Source organism: Molossus molossus, unplaced genomic scaffold, assembly GCF_014108415.1.
Source record: "Molossus molossus isolate mMolMol1 unplaced genomic scaffold, mMolMol1.p scaffold_m16_p_2, whole genome shotgun sequence".
Lineage (NCBI taxonomy): Eukaryota > Metazoa > Chordata > Mammalia > Chiroptera > Molossidae > Molossus > Molossus molossus.
In genome coordinates, this window is record NW_023425355.1 from 95910547 (window position 1) to 95932196 (window position 21650).

Genomic DNA, 21650 nt, shown 5'->3' on the forward strand with positions numbered 1-21650 from the left:
AGGTTTATCAGTTAGGACATCATTTATTTGTGCCACTCTGGTAGGCAATGTTGATAATAGAGTAGGCTATGCATGTGTAGAGGCAGGGGGAAGATAACAAAACTCTGTAAATTCCTCTCAATTTTAAAAAGTCTTTTAAAAAAGTCAACAAAGTTAGTATCATCAATAATAAATGGGACAAACTGGTATTTGTGCCTTCTGATGTGATAAAATAGTAGGACCACAGCATACTTATATAGTCTTCTTGCTAAAAATGCTTAAATTAATTATGGGAAAACAGATAAATTCAGCCTATGGAATACAGGCAGCACAACTATCTGGACTCATTAGAAATGCCAATGTTATAAAAAAAAATTTTTTAAAGATAGGAAGCTGCCATATGAGATTTTAAAAAACTAAAATGGGCATGACGACTAAATACAGTGCATGATGTTTGACTGGATGCTGGGTCAAAACAAATACAAAAACTATAAAGAAAATTGTCAGGACAATTGGGGAACTTTGATATAAACAATATAATAGTGTTGTATCAATGTTAAATTTCTCTGAGTGTGATAATAGTAATGCCCCTGTTCTTAGGAGATAAACACTTAAGTATTTAGAGTTGAAGTGTCATATCTGCAACTTACTTCCAAATGGTTCAGCCAAAACAAAGTGTGTGCGTGTGTGTGTATACATACATATAGAGAGATATGTAGAAAAATAAACAATTGATGGATCAACCCAAAGAATGCCTTTTGACTTTTCTGAAAATTTAAAATTTTATTTAAAAATTGGTGAAGAAAAATAATTTTTGGAGATATAAAAGCTTATCTTTTCTGCTAATTATAGATCCTGCTGTTAAGTTCAGAAATAAATCAATGCATTCACTTTTCTTGGCAGAACATTTTCTGAAAAATAAAAGAAAAAGGTGAGTAAGTAAAAGAATAGATAAAGAAATATCATCCAAACAAAGGAAAGTCTATCAAATAAAATAGGCTTTAAATTCAAAAAGTAAAACAGGTAACTAAAAATAATAAAAGATGTGTCTGTTTCAGTTTTATGCACATAATAACAAAGCCTCAAATATATAAAGCAAAAGTTTACAGAATTACAAGAATCTGAAAAATCCACAATCACAGTAGGAAATTTTAAGCAAAATGGAGAAAGACTCACAGAGAGTAGGCTGACAACTGTAGGAGGCGTGGGTGCTGGGGGGAGGGGGAGGGAGGTGTAGGTATTGAGTAAAACATGAAAAAGAAAAGAACTCATAAACATGGAAAACAGTGTGGTGATTGCTGATGGGGGAGGTGGAGGAGGTTATGGGGGATAAATGGTGATGGAAGGACACTGGACTTGGTGTGGTGAACACACAATATAGTTGTACAGGTGATATGTTGTGGAACTGTGCATTAGAAACCTGTATAATTTTGTTAACCAATGTCATCCTAGTAAAGTCAATGAAAAGAAAAAAATAACTTTCTCCATAAATGATAGATTTAGCAACTAACAACAATAATGGTGATATAGAAGAAGAATAACTAAATTTAATAAACATTTATAGAACTCTACATGCAGTAATTAGAATCTATAAAATCTCTTCAGGTGTACATGAAACACTTAAAAACTGATCATGTTCTTTATAACACACACAAAAAACTGAACAAATACTAAATTATAAGTACCATATTAACTATAATGTTTGTACTATGTTCAATTAAATGGAAAAAAACAAAATGCTAAGCTAAAAAATATTTATGTACCCATATCTTGGTTTCTAAATATCATTTCCCATTAGAAGGTATCAGAGCTCCACAGAGAAATGGTTAATGAAGCAGGAAATACAAGATAAGCCTGAAACTAAGGAAGTAAAATTATTCTGAGGTCAAACTATATATCAAAGAATGATGGTGATGTGTCAAAAAGTCAGGGAAACCAGTCTGAGTTGGCTGCCACTGGATAAATCTGGGAAAATGAATAATAAATGATAGATATAGGATATCCATGAAATAAGTAAAAATCTATGTTTCCAAACTAACATAAATAAAAATCCAAATATATGGACAAAAATCTCTTCATTGAAGTAGAATACAAACTAATAAATGCAGTAAAAATTATGGAGTTTGAAAATTACCATTTTGCAGTCATCACAGTAAAAACTGATTCATTCAAGAATTGTCAGTGGCTATCAAACCAGTGGATTTCAGTTTGATGAGAAACAGGATATTTACAGTTTCAAAGTATCCCCAGCAAAATCATTAACTGCAAAGAGAAAAATGGTAACTTTACAAGGGTTTAGTCCATTAAGCATTATCTTAACCAAGTAATCAAGGTTAACATTACTTCTAAGGCAGTCACACCAGCATCATGTACCATTGATATGATACCCTGAGAAAAATATAACACTAGTCCTCTAGTATTCCTGCTAAAATGCAAAACAAAATATAATAATGAGAAAAAGGCACACAAATTTCAATTAAAGGGCATAATAATTTTCCTGTTTAAGTTGTCAATGTCATGAAATACAAAAACAGGTTGTACTGTTCCTAAGTAAGAAAACTGAAGAGATATGAAAACTAAATGTAATGCATTGTCCTGAATGAAAATTTTGACTAAGAAAAGAAAATAGCTATAAAAGACAATATCGGGACAGTTGGTTACATTGGAATATGGCCTAGATTATAATATTGGACAACAAATTTCAAAGTTTACTACAAAGATATAGTAGTCAAAACAATATGGTACTGGAGGAAGGTCCAAGATGGGGCAGAAGAGGACTCTGAACCTGCCCCTCCCACAAACACACCAAATATACACTTACATATAGAGCAATTCTTCCTGAACAGCTTCTGCACATCAAACTAGGAAAGGTTGAGGAACCACAAAAGCTCTCTAGGATCTGTGAGACCTCTCTAGAATTGGAGGTGGTGCTGCATGTACCCAATATGACTCCAAATGGCCTGTCAAAGCCACCCTGTACACAGAGTCTAATACAACACCACTTTTTAAAGATTGGGAGAGAAAGCTACTCTACTTAATTTATAGGGAAAGAAACAAAACATAACAGAAAGTCAAAGAAAATGACAAAACACAAAAACACGTTCCAAATAAAGGAACAAGAAAAAAGTCCAGAAGTAAACCCTACTGAAACAGAGATTAAGTAACTGCCTCATAAGGAATTCATAGTAATGATCATAAGAATGCTCACCAAACTTGAGAGTAAAATAGAGGAATTCAGAGAGAATGTCAAGAGTTAGAAAATATAATAAAGAATGAATCAGGGCTGAAGAATATAATAACTGAAATAAAAATTACACTAAATGGAATCAACAGTAGATAAGATAATACAGAAGAACAAATTAGTGACCTGTAGATAGATAGAATAGTGGAACTCACCCAATGAAAACACCAAAAAGAAAAAACAAACAAAGATAGTTTAAGGGATTCTGAGACAATATCAAGCACACAAAAAACTACATTATAGGGATCCCAGAAGGAGAAACAAGAGAGAGAAAGGGAAAGAAAATTTATTTGAAGAAATAATGCTTGAAAACTTTCCTAACCTGGGGCAGAAAACACACACACACACGTCCAAGTCCAGAAAGCACATAGAATTCCAAAAAAGATGAACCCATAGATGCCAACCAAGACACACTGGAATTAAAATGACAAAAGTTAAGGATATAGAGACAGTCTTGAAGGCAGCAAGAGGGAATAAACAAGTCACATACAAGGCAAACCTCATAAGGCTATTAGCTAGTTTCTCAGAAGCAACTCTACTGGCCAGAAGACAGTAGGTAGAATATATTTAAAGTACTGAAAAAAGAAACTTACATTGTAGAATACTCTACTGTAAAATAAAAAAGTAGAAAATGAAGGTTAAAAGACAAAATAGCAAAATTAACTATAGTTACAATAAGTATTAGGGGATACTGAAAATAAAAATATATGAAATAAAAAACTTAAAGTACAGAATGGGAGTAAAAATGCAGTTCTATTAAAATGCACCCAAACTGAAATGTCTATAAATTTAAATGGATTGCTATAAATATAAATTAACTCATATGAACTTCATGGTAACCACAAACCAAAAACTACAAAAATCATATAAAAAATGAAGATAGGAACTCCAAAAAACACTAAAGAAACCGAAAAAATCACAAGGGAAAAGATCAAGAGAAGAAAGTAACAGAGAAGAACAACAAAAACAACCAAAACACAATTAACAAAATGGCAATAAGCACATATCTATAAATAATTACTTTAAATATAAATTGACTAAATACTCCAATCAATAGACATAGGGTAGTAGAATGGATAAAAATGCAAGACCCACCTATACGCTGCCTACAAGAGACTCACTTTAGATCAAAAGACACAAAGGGACTGAAGTGAAGGGATGGAAAAAAGATATTCCATGCAAATAGAAACAAAAAAAAGCTGGGGGAACAATAATCATCTCAGATGAAATACTCTTTAAACAAATAATGTAAAAAGAGACAAAGAAGGACTTCCCATAATGATAAAGAGGTCAATCCAAGAAGGAAGATATAACAACTGTAAATACCTGTGGACCCAACATAGGAACACTCAAGTATATAAAGCTAATATTAACAGACAAAAAAGCAGAATAATAAAACAATAATACAAAAATAGTAGCTGAGGACTTTAATACCCTACTTACCTTATAGGATAGATCATCCAGACAGAAAATTAGTAAGAAAATAATGGTCTTAAATGCCATATTAGAACAGATTGTCTTAACAGACATTTATAAAACATTTCATCCCCAAACTACAGATTACACATTTTTCTCAAGTGCACATGGAACATTTTCCAAGATAGACCAAATACTAGGCCACAAAAAAGTCTCCATAAACTAACTGAAAAAGACTGAAATTATATCAAGCATTATTTTCTGATCACAATGGCACCAAACTAGGAATCAACTACAGGAGGAAAACTAAAAAAATAAATAAATAAAAAAAACCTTAAAGACGTGGAGATTAAACAACATGTTACTAAACAAAAACAATGGATCACAGAGGAAATTAAGCAGGAAATCAAAAACAACCTTGAGACAAATGAAAACACAACTTTATAAAATTCATAGGATGCAGCAAAAACAATTACAACAGAAAAGTTTATAGCTACACAGGCCCACCACAAGAAGCAAGAAAAACCCCAAATTAACAATGTTGAGTTTACACCTAAGCAAACTAGAAAAAGAGAAACAAGCAAAACCCAAAGTGTGTAGAAAGAAGGAAATAAAGTTCAGAGCAGAAATAAACAAAATGAAGACTAAAAAGCAATGGAAAAGATTAATGAATCTTAAAGCTGGATGTCTGAAAGAATAAATAAAATTGACAAGACTCATCAAGAAAAGAGAGCCCAATAAATAAAATCAGAAATGAAAGAATGGTTACAATTGACATCACAAAAACAAAGACTCATTAAAAAATATCAATGGCCCTGGCCGGTTTGGCTCAGCGGTTAGAGCGTCGGCCTGCGGTCCTGAGAGACCCGGGTTCGGTTCCCGCTAAGGGCATGTACCTCGGTTGCGGTTTGTCCCCGGCCCTGGTCGGTTGTGCGGGTGGCAGCCACTCGATGTGTTCCTTTCGCATCGATGTTTCTCTCTCTCTCTCTGTTCCTCTCTCTCCCTCCCACTCTACCTGAACAAAATAAAATGGAAAAATGTCCTCAGGTGAGGATAAAAAAAAAAAAAAAAAAAAAAAATCAATGAATTATATATCAACAAATTAGACAATTTTGAAGGAATACATTGATCTCTAGAAATATAAATCCTGCCAAGACTAAGCCAGGAAGAAACAGAAAATACAAACAGACCAAGTACTACTAACGGTACTGCAGTAGTAATCAAAACCTCTCAACAAACAAAAGCCCAGGACCAGATGGCTTCACAGGTGACTTCTACAGAACATTTAAAGAAAAATTAATACATATCCTTTTCAAACTATTCCAAAAACTTGAAGTAGAAGAAATGCTTCCAAACTTACTGTAAGAGGCCAGAATTATTCTATACCAAAACCAGAAAAATACCACACACACACAAAAAAAGGTAAGTACAGGCCAATATCCCTGATGAATATAGATGCCAAATTTATCAATAAAATACTAACAAATCAAATTCAACATTAAAAGGATTATAATTTGTGGAATAAAATGAGCCAAATAAGGTGATGAACACAATAAACCCAGAGACACAGAAGTAGAGTTCAGACTGACAAACTTCAGAACAGGGGGTGAGGTGGTGGGGGGGAGAAGAGATAAACCAAAGAACTTATGCATATATGCATAACCAATGGACACAAACAACAATGCTGGGGGAGGGGGGGGACAGGGTGTCAATCGGGAGAAAAGAAGAAATATCTGTAACAAAAATAAATTAATTAAATAATTTTTAAAAAGGATTATACACCATGATTAAGTGGGATTTTTTCCAGGGTTGCAAGAGTGGATCAACATCCACAAAACAATGTGATCCACCACATCAACAAAAAAAAGGATAAAAATAATATGATCCTCTCAATAGGTGCAAAAAAGCATTGTACAAAATTCAACACCCATTTTGTGATCAATTCTACTCTCAACAAGGTTGGTATAGAAAGAACTTACCTCAAATGATAAAGGCTACATATGAAAAGCCCAAAGCTAACATCATCACAATGGTGAAAACCTCAAAGCTTTTCCTCTAAAACTAGGAACAAGACAAGGATACCTTCTCTCACCACAATTATTAAATATAGTACTGGAAGTTCCTGGCCACAGCCAACAGACAAGAAAAAGAAATCAAAGGTATCCAAACTGGAAAGGAAGATGTAAAATTGTCACTATTTGCAGATGACATTATACTGTATATAGAAAATCCTAATGAATCCACCAAAAATTAATAGAATTAGTAAATGAATTCAGTTATATAGCAGGATACAAAAATCAATATGCAGATATCCATCATGTTTCTATACACTGCTAACGAATGATCAGAGGAAAATTTAAGAAAATAATCCCATTTACAATAGTACCAAAAATATTTAGGAATAAATTTAACCAAGGTGAAAGACTTCACTATAAAAACTACAACAATTGAAGAAATAAAATAAAGAGAACACAAATAAATGGAAGGATATACTGTCCTCATAAATTTGAAGGATTAATATTGTTAAAAGAACCATACTACCCAAAGCAATCTACAAATTCAATGTAATCCTTATAAAAAAAATTCCAATGACATTCTTCATAACTATAAAAAATAATCCTAACATTTATATTGAACCACAAAAGATCACAAATAACCAAAGCAATCTTGAGAAAGAACATAGTTGGAGGTATCACATTCCCTGATTTCAAACTATACTACAAAAATATAATAACAAAACAGTATGGTACTGGAACACAAACAAAACACACATATATCAATGGAACAGAATAGAAATCCCCAAAATAAACCCTTGCTTATATGATGATCAACTAACCTGAGACAAAGGAACCATGAATATACAATGCAGAAAAGACAGTCTCTTCAACAAGTGGTGTTGGAAAACTGGACAGATAAATGCAAAAGAAGGAACTGGACCCCTCTCTTACATCGTATACAAATATAAACTCAAAATAGATTAAAAACTTAAATATAAGACCTGAAACCATAAAAGTCCTAGAAGGAAACATAGGTAGTATAATATTTGACATCAGTCTTAGTAATATCTTTTTTGGATATATCCCCTCAAGCTAGGTAAACGCATAAGCAAAAAGAAACAAGTAGAACTTTGTAAAACTGAAAACCTTCTGCACAATAAAGGAAACCATCAACAAAACAGAGACAACCTACTGAATGGGAGAAGATATGCACAAATGATATACCCAATAAGAAATCAATATCCAAAATATATTAGGAACTCATATAATTCAATAATAAAAAAAGATAAACAACCCAAACACAAAATGGGCAGAGGACATGAAAAGATATTTTTCCAGAGAAGACATACAGATGGCTAACAGGCAGAAGAAAAGATGCTTAATATCACAAACCATCAGGGAACTATAAATCAAAACCACAATAAGATATTACCTCACATGTATCAGAATGGCTATCATCAATAAATCAACAAACAAGTGTTGACAAAGATGAGGAGAAAAAGGAACCAACATGCACTGTTTTGGAAATTGTAAATTGGTGTAGCTTCTAGGGAAAACAGTAAGGAGTTTGCTTTAAAAAATAGAAAATAGAGGACTTGGAAAATGATGGCGGAGTGAATGGAAGCTACACAGACCATCTCCCAGGACCAAACTGGAATTACAATGAAAATAAAGACAAAGCGTCAGGAAAAGGCAACTGAAAAGCAGCCTGGACGACCACATAACCAGGGACACTGACTCAATCCTGGTAGGATTGCAAAGACGCGAGAGGGGCCCGGGAGCCCACGGTCTGCAGTGGACTGGGCTGGGAGCTGAGGCGGCCTCAGCTGGGACCTGCGGTGGCCTTGCATGAGACCTGCGCCCTCGGTTGGGAGCTGCGGCGGGCTTGACTGGGATCTACGCCCTCCGCTGGGAGCTGCGCCCTACGCTAGGACCTGCAGCAGCCTCCGCTGGAACCTGTGGCGCCTCTGCAGGGAGCTGCGCCCTTGGCTGGGACCTGCGCCCTAGGCTGGGACCTGCGCCCTAGGCTGGGACCTGCAGTAGCAACGGCCATAGCTAGGAGTGGCGCCCACGGGTTACACTCCCAAGTGCCTCCACAACGCAGAGCCAGGACAGAGGCTAAAATAGCAGCAGCCACTTACCTTGGACTCGGGCAGAGGGAGGGCAGACTGGACTGGAACTGTGTGGGGACACTCGGGATCTGGAGGGCGCTCAGAGCTTTTGCTGAGTTGCAGCCACGCAGGACTGTGGTCACCTTACTCCTTCCCAGGGCTCTGGGGAGAGGGGAAGGCCCCTCCATAAGAGATTCAACCCCACCTGGTGGCCATTGAAATGCTAATTGAGGCCCATTAACCAGCAGCTGCCCAACCCTCCGGAAATCCTCTTACACTGAGCACCTGAGGGAGTTTTTCAGTCAACTCAGAAACCAAGGTTCTTCAGGTGACCCCTACTAATAGCCTCCAGGCAAAAAACCTACAGGATAACTACCATTCCTTGGGCTAGCAACTCTAACCAGGAAAGTAAGACTTGACAGTGGTGATTAACTTGGATCCTCCCTGCCTCATCCAAAACCAAGAGAGGGAGCCAAAATGAGCAGAACACCAACACCCACAGAGAGAATTTGGCAGGCTCCAAAGCCGACTGTGATAGTTAAAATGGTGAAACACAGAAACAAAAACCAAATGAAAGAACAAGACACCTCTACCAAAGATGAGATAAATGAGGTGCAGTTAGGAAAGTTAACAGAACTAGAATTCAGAGCTATGATCTTGAGGAAGCTCAACAACAGGTATAAAAATATGAGCACCATGGGTAATGACATAGAAATGTTGAAAATCAACCAGTTGGAAATTAAAAAACACCAAGAAGAAATGAAGAATAACATATCATAAATAAAGAACACATTGGAAAGTCTAAATAGCAGAGTACAGGAAGCTGAGGACCAGATCAGTGAATTAGAAGATAGGGTAGAAAAAAATTAACCAATCAGAAAACCAAAAGGAAAAAACGATTGAAAAACAGGAAGACAGCTTAAGAGAACTGTGGGACGACTGGAAACGTAATGACATTCGCATCATAGGAGTCCCTGAAGAGGAAGAAAATGGGCAAGGGTTAGAGAACATATTTGAAGAAATAGTGAAAGAAAACTTCCCTAATTTGGTGAAGGAAGAAGACATTCACGTTCAAGAAGCACAGAGAGCCCCAAGTAAGAAGAACCCAAACAGGCCCGCACCACGACACATAGTAATCAAAGTGCCAAAAATAAAAGACAAAGAGAGAATCCTAAAAGCAGCAAGAGAGAAGCAACAGGTTACTTACAAAGGAAACCCCATAAGGTTCTCAGATAACTACTCAACAGAAACACTACAGGCCAGATGGGAATGGCATGAAGTAATCAAGGTCATGAAAAACAAGGATCTGAATCCAAGACTACTCAACCCAGCAAGGCTATCATTCAAAATAAAAGGTCAAATAAAGAGCTTCCTAGTCAAAAAAAGGCTAAGGGAATACATTACCACCAAACCAGCACTGCAAAAAATGTTAAAAGGACTGCTGTAATTAGCAGGAGAAATAGGAAGAAAAATAGAACCACAGTAAACAAAAATGGTAATAAATAAGTACATATCAATAATTACCTTAAATCGCCCTGGCCGGTTTGGCTCAGCGGTTAGAGCGTCGGCCTGCGGTCCTGAGAGACCCGGATTCGGTTCCCGCTAAGGGCACGTACCTCGGTTGCAGTTTGACCCCGGCCCTGGTTGGGTTGTGTGGGTGGCAGCCACTCGATGTGTTCCTTTCACATCGATGTTTCTCTCTCTCTCTCTCTCTCTCTCTCTCTCTCTCTCTCTCTCTCTCTCTGTGTTCCTCTCTCTCCCACCCACTCCACCTGAACAAAAAAAAAAAAAAAAGGAAAAATGTCCTCGGGTGGTGAGGATTAAAAAAAAATAATTACCTTAAATCTAAATGGATTGAATGCTCCCATAAAGAGACACAGAGTAGGTGATTGGATGAGAAAGCATGACTCATCTATATGTTTTTTACAAGAGACACACCTCACAACAAAAGACTCACATAGGTTGAAAGTGAAGGAATGGAAAAAAATCTTCCAAGCAAATGGAAAAAAAAAAGCTGGGGTAGCAACACTCATATCTGACAAAACAGATTTCAAAACGAAGGCCATAACTAGAGACAAAGAAGGCCACTACGTAATATTGAAAGGAACTATCCAACAGGAAGATATAACTTTGATAATCATATATGCACCCAATATAGGAGCACCAAAATATATTAAAAACCTTCTGGAGGACTTCAAAGGACAAATCGATAGCAATACAATCATAGCAGGGGACTTCAACACCCCACTGACAAAACTGGGTAGATCCTCTGGACAAAAAATTAACAAGGAAAGAGAGACTCTAAATGAAGCACTAGACCAAATGGACTTAAGAGATATCTACAGAGAATTACACCCCAAAACTACAGAATTCACATTCTTCTCAAGTGCACATGGGACATTTTCAAAGACAGACCACATGTTAGGACACAAACTAAGTCTCTACAAGTTCAAGAAGATTGAAATCATATCAAGCATCTTCTCAGATCACAATGGCATGAAACTAGAAATCAACTGCAACTAGAACATGCAAAGACATTTGAACACATGGAAGATAAATAGCATGTTATTAAACAATGAATGTGTTACCGAGGATATAAAGGAAGAAATTAAAAACTTCCTGGAAACCAATCAAAATGAAGACACAACAACATAAAATCTATGGGATCCAGCGAAAGCAGTTCTGAGAAGGAAGTTCATAGCACTAGAGGCCTACATCAAAAAACAAGAAAAACCTCTAATAGACTATCTAACCTCACAACTTAAAGAACTAGAGAGCAAACAAAAAGAAAACCCCAGAGTAAGTAGAAAGAAGGAAATAGTAAAGATCAGAGCAGAAATAAGTGACATAGAGACCAAAAAAAAAAAAAACAATTCAAAGAATCAATGAAACAAAGAGCTGCTTTTTCGAAAAGATAAACAAGATTGATGGACCCTCAGCTAGACTCACCAAGAAACAAAGACAGAGAACCCAAATACACAAAATCAGAAATGAAAGAGAAGTAACAACTGACACCACAGAAATACAAAATGTTGTTAACTAATACTATGAACAATTATATGGCAACAAATTCGACAATCTAAGTGAAATGGACAAATTTCTAGAAACACATAGTCTCCCAAAATTGGACCAGGAAGAGATAGAAAATTTGAACAGACCAATAACAACAAAAGAAATTGAAGATGTAATGAAGTCTCTCCCAGAAAACAAAAGCCCAGTCCCGGATGGCTTTACGGTAGAGTTTTACTGAACATTCAAAGAAGAACTAACATCCACTCTCCTCAAACTATTTTAAAAAATTCAAGAAGGAAGACTTCCAAACTTGTTTTATGAAGCCAGCATAATTCTAATTCCAAAACCAGAAAAAGACGCTACAAAGAAAGAAAACTACAGGCCAATATCCCTGATGAACATAGATGCCAAAATCCTGAACAAAATACTAGCAAATCGCATCCAGCAATAAACCAAAAAAATTATTCACCATGACCAAATGGGATTCATCCCAGGGATGCAAGGCTGATACAATATTCGCAAATCAATAAACGTGATACACCACATAAATACAATGAAGAATAAAAACCACATGATCATATCAATAGATGCCAAAGAAGTCTTCGACAAAATCCAGCATCCATTTCTGATAAAAAGCTTAGCAATGTGGGAATAGAGGGATCATATCTTGACATAATAAAGGCCATATATGAAAGACCTACAGACAACATCATACTCAGTGGGAAAAAAATAAAAGCATTTCCCTAGAACAGGAACAAGACGAGGATGCACACTTTCACCACTCTTATTTAACATAGTACTGGTAGTCTTAGCCACAGTAATCGGACAAGGACAAAAAATAAAAGGGATCCAAATTGGAAAGGAGGAAGTGAAACTGTCATTATTCGCAGATGACATGATACTATATGTAGAAAACCCCAAAGGCTCCATAAAAAATTTACTAGATTTAATAAATGAATTTGGAAAAGAAGCAGGATACAAAATTAACCTTAAGAATTTGATGGCATTCCTATACACCAATGATGAACTCACAGAAAGAGAACCTAAGAAAACAATCCCAGTTACCATTGTGGCAAAAAAAATTAAGATATGTAGGAATAAACTTAACCAAAGAAATAAAGGACCTATTTGCAGAAAACTACAGGTCATTGAAAAAAGAAATAGAGGAAGATATAAAAAAGTGGAAGCACATACCTGGTTCATGCATTGGAAGAATCAACATCATTAAAATGCCCATACTTCCCAAAGCAATCTATAAATTCAATGCAATCCCCGTCAAAATACCAACGGCATACTTCACAGAATTAGAACAAATACTTCAAAAGTTCATATGGAACCAAAAAAGACCTCGAATAGCCACAGCAATCTTGAAAAAGAAGAACAAAGATGGAGGGATCACATTACCAGATTTCAGGTTATACTACAAAGCCACTGTACTCAAAACAGCCTGGTACTTGCACAAGAACAGGCATATAGACCAGTGGAAGAGAACAGAGAACCCAGAAATGGACCCAAGGCTATATGCTCAATTTATATTTGACAAAGGTGGCAAAAGCATACAGTGGAGTAAGGACAGCCTATTTAATAAATGATGTTGGGAAAATTGGACAGCTACATGCAAAATAAATGAAACTAGAGCATCAACTTATACCATACACAAGAATAAACTCAAAATGGATAAAAGGCTTAAATGTGACTCATGAATCCATAAAAATCCTAGAAGAAACCGTAGGCAACAAAATTTCAGACATCACACGCAGCAGAATCTTCACTGATACATCACCTAAGGCAACAGAAATGAAGAACATGAAGACATGGGACTACATCAAACTCAAAAGCTTCTGCACAGTGAAAGATACAATCATGAAAACGGAAAGGCTACCCACTATATGGGAGAGCATAAATGGCCAATGATATATCAGATAAGGGGTTAATTTCATATATATATATATATATATATATATATATATATATATATATATAGTGCTCATACAACTTGACCAAAGGAAGACAAAGAACCCAATTAAAAACTGGGCAGAGGAACTAAATAGACACCTCTCCACACAGGACATACAAATGGCTAAGAGACATATGAAGAAATGCTCAACATCACAAATCATCAGAGAGATGCAAATTAAAACAACAATGAGGTATCACCTCACACCTGTCAGAATGGCCGCCATCAACAAATCATCAAAGAACAAGTATTGGCAAGGTTGTGGAGAGAAGGGGACTCTAATACACTGCTGGTGGGAATGCAGACTGGTGCAGCCGCTATGGAAAACAATATGGTGCTACCTCAACAAATTAAAAATTGAACTTCCATTTGACCCAGTGATCCCACTTCTAGGAATATACCCTAAGAAGCCTGAAACACCAATCAGGAAGAAACTATATACCCCCATGTTCATAGCAGCACTATTTACAATCGCTAAGATCTGGAAACAGCACAAGTGTCCATTAGTAGACGAATGGATAAAAAAGCTGTGGTACATATACACAATGGAGTACTATGCAGCGGTAATAAAAGAAAGATCTCTTATCCTTTGAGACGACATGGAGGGACCTGGAAAGTATTATCCTAAGTGAAATAAGCCAAGCAGAAAAAGACAAATACCACATGATCTCACTTATATACAGAATATAATGAACATAACAGTCTGAAGAATACTGTAGACCCAGAAACATGGAATTAGGGCACAGACTGACATCCCTCAGAAGAGGGAGTGGGGCGCTGGGAAGAGATAAAGCACAGAACTTATATGCATGTATGCATGACCAATGGACATGGACAACTAAGCCAGGGACGGGGCGGGGGTGGGGTGAGGAGGGGGGTGCCAATGGGGTAAAAAAGGTGAAATATCTGTAACAAAAAAATGAATAAAAAATTTAAAAAAATAAAAAGAAAAGAAAAAAAGTATATATGTTTTAGCCCTGGCCAGTTTGGCTCAGCAGTTGGAGCATTGGCCTGCAGACCAGCGAGTCCCAGTTCAGTTCCCATTAGGGGCATGTACCAAAAGTATATATATATATATACATGTATATATATATATATTTTTAAATTTTTCAATTACTGTTCACTTTCATTATTCTTTTTTATTGGTTTCAGTGATTAGACAATCACTATATACTTTACACTTAACCACACTTTTAACATAAATAAGGAAAATTAAAATATATTTATCACTGGATAACATAAAAATTTTAGTATATCAGCCATGTTTCTATAACAAATGTTAACTCTCCAATTTGTCAAACACTGTACAAAGAAATCTTGACAGTTTAACCACTGTCATATTTTCAAATGATTGGCAGAGCCTGACAAGAGAACAGCACAGGAATTTTATTTACTCAGATGCTACCTGTCCAGGGAGATTAGTATTCTTCTCCTTTGTTTAAATTGTCAGCAGCATCTTTTTGAAAAGTGATTTTTAATTGGCTACATCAATAGAGTAAGATTTCCACCTCTCCACTTATATACGGAATATAATGAACAGTCTGAGGAATACGGTAGACCCAGAAACATTGAAGTAGGGCCAGACTGACATCCCTCAGAAGGGGGTGGGGTGGGAAGAGATAAACCCCAGAACTTATATGCATGTATGCATAACCAATAGACATGGACAACAAAGCTGTGGACGGGGCGGGGTGGGGTGGGAAGTAGGGTGTCAATGGGGTAAAAAGGAGAAACATCTGTAACAAAAAAATGAATTAAAAAAAAAAAGTTGCTAAGATAATTGATCTTAAAAAGTTCTAACCAAGACAAAAAAAGGTAACTATGTGAGATGACTGATGTGTTAACTAACCTTATTGTGCTAATCATTCTGTAATATATATGTATAGAAAATCATCACATTAAACTTATAAAAATGTTATATGTTAAATATATTTCAATAAAACTGGAGAAAAAATTTACAGCTTACAATGTCCACTTGAAATACATGCATGGAACAGACTGAGAGATCTCAGAGGGAAGGGGTGGGGGAGGCAGGAAGAGATTAAACCAAATAACTTATATGCATATATGCACAGCCCATGGACACAGACAATGGTGTGGTGAAGGCCTGGGGTGGGGCAAGGCCTGAAGGGGTAGGGCAAAGGTGGGGAAAAGCAAGAATATCTGTAATACTGTCAACAATAGAAAAAGGAAATGAAAAAAAAGAAGAGCTATTAATAACAACTGAAAAAAAAGCAAAGAATAAAAATAAAAGAACAAATAAAAACTGGTATCAGAGAAAGTAAAGTAAAAATAGTTCTGCCAACCAGATATTGTGTCTTTGATGTGATGCCTCATGAAATACATATACTGTTTTTAGGTCAAAATGCATAACAAAACTTCATCAGGCCTCTAAATATACCTTCCACTTTATAGGAAATGTGAAAGATAGAGAAATATACTAAATGGCACCAAGAAGAAGCAACCTGTCCAATCCAGAAGGTGGGGTGTCTGGCAGGACCCCTGGCTTAGCCTCCATAACAGAGCAAGGTTATAAATTGGAGAATGGGGTTGAGAAACACAGGGAGTAGTGGGAGGGAAGGATTAAAAAGGAACCCCAAGAGAATATGCGATGCTATCTTGACTGTGGTGATGGTCTTATGGATATGATAAAACTTACCAAACTGTACATTTTAAATATGTACAGTGACCCGTCCCACAGGTCGAGCAACGAGGACTCTAGAGGGGGAGTGAGAATGAGGAGGGACAAGAGACAGGAGAAATCTCCATTTCTCAGGGCTCTGATCAACTCTGTTTATTCTGGGGAGATCCACAGTATATATATATGGCAAGAAGCAGAAAAACAGGAACATTTGTTGCCAAGCTATGTTTGTGGTAACCACCCCTAAGCAATTCCAAGTAAATATCATGTAAATATCACAGGTGGAACAAAAGACAAACAGAGCATAACTGGCTGAGTAAATGGTTTCTTAAAGGAATGCAGAAACATTGTATGCAGAGATGAAGAGATATCCTGCCTTGGGGCAGGAGATGGCAGAGCAGATTTTAGCAAAATAGATGCCATGCAAACAGTCTCCCACAGTAGTTTATTGAATGTTAACCATACTGCAATAAAACTGTTAAAATGTTTTAAAAAAGTAGAAATATATGTTTTCCAAAACTCATCCCTTTTTTCAGTAAGTATAAGGGTATAATCTTGACAATAAAGGTTTATAGAACCATGTCAAATTTTTATTTTGTCACATATACTGAGGCTGCGTAAAAGAAAGACATCGTTCTGAGGATATATATACTGAAGTATTTACAGGTAAAGGAGCATGATGTCTGCAAGTTAGTCTCAAATAGTTCAGAGAGGGAAAGGGAGAGGGTGGAGGAAAGGGGAATGAGTAGGGGAGAAGGAAAGGAAAAAAGGGAAGGGAGAGGGGGAGCAGAATGATAGAAAATTATAAAGAATGATATAGAAATAGAGAAATACATAGAGAATGATAAAGCAAACATGGCAATGTGTTCATTGGTGAATCCAGGTGAAGGGTATATGGCAGTTTGTTGTAATATTCTTACACATTTTCTTTAAGTGTAGAATTAGGTCAAAATAAAAATTTAAAGACACACAAGCATAAATAACAGCAATAATTCCATCATTGAATAGTATAATCACACTTTTCCCTATGCATTTAATGAAATAAAAAGTTTTATATAGTCAAAATCTACTGGGATGAGAAGCTAGTGTATAATTTTGTTTTTTGTTACCAGAAAGATAAAAAAACATTAAATACTTTAGAGCAGAAAATAAGATGAAGTTAATCTGTAATTGAACTAATGATTTCACAATGATTTTTTAAAAAGAGATGCGTTTGTAAATGTTTAAAAAACAAATAACTTGAGTCAAAATGAAATCGTAAGTGAAATTGTAAAATAACTGAATACTAAATTACTACATATAAAAACCTATGAAATTATTCTAAATTCATACATAGTTAAAAATTTAGTCATAAATTATTTTAGAAAAGAAAAGTGAAAATTACTGAGCTAAAGGTCCAAATAAATTAGGAAAAGGGCAAACAAAAAGAAAGAAATAACGATAAAAGCAGTAATTACTAAAACAGAAAACAAAATATTCAACGGTGAGAGCTGATGAAATCAAAGGCAGGAAATGTATTACAAATTGATTGTTTTAATTTATCACACAGTTACACTGTCACATTAATGAAGAAATAACCCATGTGATCATGGCCATAAATATAAAGTATCTGGAGAAAAACTCCATACTCATTCATAACAAAAACTCTCAGCAAATTAAAAATAGAAAGGAACTTCCTTAAGTTGAAAAAGAAAACCTACTAAAAATAATGAAACATTTGCGGAATTCCCTTGTACATTCAGTAGCAAGACAAGAAAATTCTCTAGCACTTCTACTATATTTTGTTGTAATGAAGATCCTAGCTCGCCCAGTAAAACAAGCTGAAAATTGCTAAAAATATTGGACAAGCTAAAAAATATTGGAAAGGAAGAAATTGCCATTATTCATAATATAATTAATTAATAGAGAATCCATAAATTATTAGAATAAGTAGAGTTCAGAAAGGTTGCAGCATATAATATCAGTATGTAAATATATCAATCAAGTTCTCATTTACCAGAAATAATCAGATGATGTGGTTTAAAAGACACACTGCACAGTAAGTATAAGGTAATTAGGAGTTAATCTAACAAAACAGTTTATATATTACATTATTATGTGGCATATATGATTTCATGTAGTATAGAAAATAGTTTCCATTTTATCATTTAGTGATAGCTTTTTGGTTTTTGTTGGGCTAGTCATTTGTAATGTTATATCAATTTAGTGTCATGATCAACTTTTATTTTTCTTCCCCCCTTAATAAGTTTTTGGTAAAGACATTACCTTAAAAATCATAACTTCCCAGTGCAGAACAACAGAAAAAGTAGGGTAGCATTGCCAATAATCTTCATTGTCTTCACTGGATAAACTATTTTATGAATGCACCAAGGAAATGGAGTCATACTGCAATCTCTCAAAGACTGAAAAATAGTAAAATAAGGTAAAATATTTTTTTCTGTTAACTGTTTATCTCTTTCCCCTGGCCTCCTCAAGTCCTTATGCTCCAAACCACAGTTCAATTATATATTCCTGTAAACCAGTTATACAGATTGTATTAGAAAAGGTTTATTGCATAGCAATTATACTAATTAAGCATATTAATAATCATGATAACAACCATAGACTATGGAAGCCCTTTAGAACAGTATCTGGCACATAAAAATGTTCAGTAAATATTTACTATTATTACAATTTTCAATGATTTGAATCACTAGAGGAAACTATGTAGCTCTTGCATGTCTTGCCATATATTACTTCCTCTGCTTTCTATCTAAGCACTGCTATCCCCATGCTCTTCCACCCACCACCACTACTAGTTTGGAAACAGAGTTCAAGTTGAGGGAAGTGAGGCAGTAGGGAATGAACTGGCATGCTTTCGGGTAAAATAGAGCTCATTCATTTTCTATGCACTACCACCAAACCCTAAATCCAGAACCCCCTTAGTTGCCACTGTTGTCCTATCATTCACTTATTCATTCAAATTATGTGTTTCACTCTTACTATGTACCAGACACTATGCCTTAGTCACCCATTCCTTCCAGCTGCCAGCACAATGCCTAGTCCATTGCAAGGGTTTCACTGAGAGATTTATTGCAAAAATGAAGAAAGGATGGCCTGTGAGGCTTAGATCAGATTTGGTTTTATTTTTTGCATTATTTAAGTTCATGTAAACGGAAGATTGTTTGTCTGATATTAAAATCTGGACTCCTAAAATACATCACTAGCTTGAATATCGTCGATAGTTGCCACTGCATATGGATTAAACAGCATATTCCTTAGTATAACATTCAAAGTCCTGTAAAATTCTATCTCACCTCAGGTCTTTTCAGAGATTTCAGAGTTATAACCAAGGTTTTCCCAGAACAAACCTGTCTTGAGGCTTTTGTTGTAGAAACACTAGGCCTAAAAAACATTCTCTCCCCCTCCACAGGGCAGATATCAGTCATCCTTTAAGGCTCACCCAAATTTCCCTTTTACTCTCTGAAAGTTCATGATTACTACCAGGAAGAATGACTGGGTCCATCCTAGTCGCTTTCTGAATACATTGAACAGGCAAACATTATGGCACTTAGGTTTGACTTACAATGTTATAACTGTTTTTACTTATTAAATTCTCCCACCATACACAGAGAAAACACACACTTTTGTAGTTCACCCTACAAATATCTTCTGTTAGCACATTGCAAGGTATAGGAATTGAATTAGGCCTTGAACACACTGTTGTTATTAATCTTGAACAAAGTATTTTTAAACTGAAAAGTTTCAAAAGTACACAAAAGTAGTGAGAACATTATAATGAATACATCACCTACCTTTAACAATTATCAACTCATGAACCGTTTGTTTGTACCTCCCACCTGGACCCCACTAAATTACTTTCGAGTATATAAAAAAATTCAAGTCTACTTTAAAAATATAACCCACAATTATCTCAACTAATATATTAAATATAATTACTTAATGTCATTAAATATCCAAAATTTCATCCAAGCATATTTTGTGAAAGAGCTATTTAATGTTTACCTATTCCTTCTTCAATTTTAAAATCGTGGAGGGAACAGGGAAAACGGGAAGACAGTCTGGGAAATGCATAATTAAGTTTCAGATAACCAGAATGTCCCAGATGAGAAAGAAAGAATCTGACCTGGTTTAGGGTGGGAGAAGTATATTCATTCTACTACTTCTCTGGAGGAGGAGGGTGCGACTTCAGGCCAGGTGCTGCAGGAGGAGGTGCAGAGGGGAGAGGGGTACTACCTCCGTTTGGGGTCCCTTCCGGATAATCCCAGCGTGGAGCTAAGAGGCAGCGCTTTTTTGGAGGCTTGGTGTCCCGCGTGTTTCCAGGTGGGAGCGTGGATCTCCCGGAGGTACAAGGTTGGTCCCCCATAAGGATTGTAGGTTCTGGGCGACAGCTCTCTCTGGTGGGCCCTAGCAAGGCAGAGAGACCTGAAATGGCGGCGGGTCCCCTCCAGACAGAGCTTCCTCCTGGTTTTTCTCTTACCGTATTTCCTGTATCCTGAGACGTATATCCCCTCTCCGCCTCCGCCCAGCTCCCTACCCCACCCCATTTTAACGTTTCTAGGAGAATGGGTCTTTAAAAAGATGCGTTTACATAATATAATGCTTTCCCATCGTCCCTCCCCTTAGTGTAGTTAATTCTATGGAGAGGTTTATACAATCTATGTAATTTTATCATGAGAAGAAATTCAGGTTTACTCCTAAGTGGTAAACTCTGCACAGATTGTTGAAAGGCGCGGAGTGTGAGGGGCGGGGCGGGCGAACAAAGAAATTATTGACGAGCTAGGGGTTTTGGGATCGAGTTGCAGATGCTCAATATAAAGGTCTGTAACTACCTCCGATCAAAAACCAATATATACATGTGTTCATTGACTAAAGTGCAAAGTAGAGCACTAGTTCTGACCTTGGAAATAGAATGTGAAAAATAAATTCACCGCATGTCATAGACTCTAAGATCACTGCTTTCTTCATATTTTAACAAATTAGAAATCTTTGAAGGCTTACCTTTGACAAAATGGTTCAGCATCTAAAAAATCTTTGACAGTTGATGGCATATCATACTTCAATTGGCAATGTTTAATTTTTCCTAGAGTTTAGGAAAACTGTGATTCATCTTACTATCGCAAGTGTGTTATATACTATGATATACGGTAAGTAGCCAGGAGAGGGTGCAAATTGGCTTAGGGAAAAGGGTTACTAGAACTTCACCAGTCACATCCATCCGCTTTTGGTTATGGACAAACTAGACCTCACATTTCTAGCACTGTCCTTTTTATTTATTTATTTATTTATTTATTTA

The 21650-nt window shown here is 36.0% G+C and overlaps 1 protein-coding gene across 1 annotated transcript; it reads right to left on the reverse strand.

The window, feature by feature from the left end:
- Window positions 1-782: 782 nt before the first annotated feature.
- NBDY (negative regulator of P-body association) lies at window positions 783-20787 on the reverse strand. Its single transcript, XM_036271466.1, has 4 exons — window positions 20481-20787; window positions 18620-18756; window positions 2114-2241; window positions 783-890 (listed from the first exon to the last, which is right to left on the reverse strand). The coding sequence occupies exon 1, from the start codon at window positions 20718-20720 to the stop codon at window positions 20514-20516; it is 207 nt and encodes a 68-aa protein (XP_036127359.1). The 5' UTR covers window positions 20721-20787; the 3' UTR covers window positions 783-890; window positions 2114-2241; window positions 18620-18756; window positions 20481-20513.
- Between the last annotated feature and the right edge of the window lie 863 nt (window positions 20788-21650).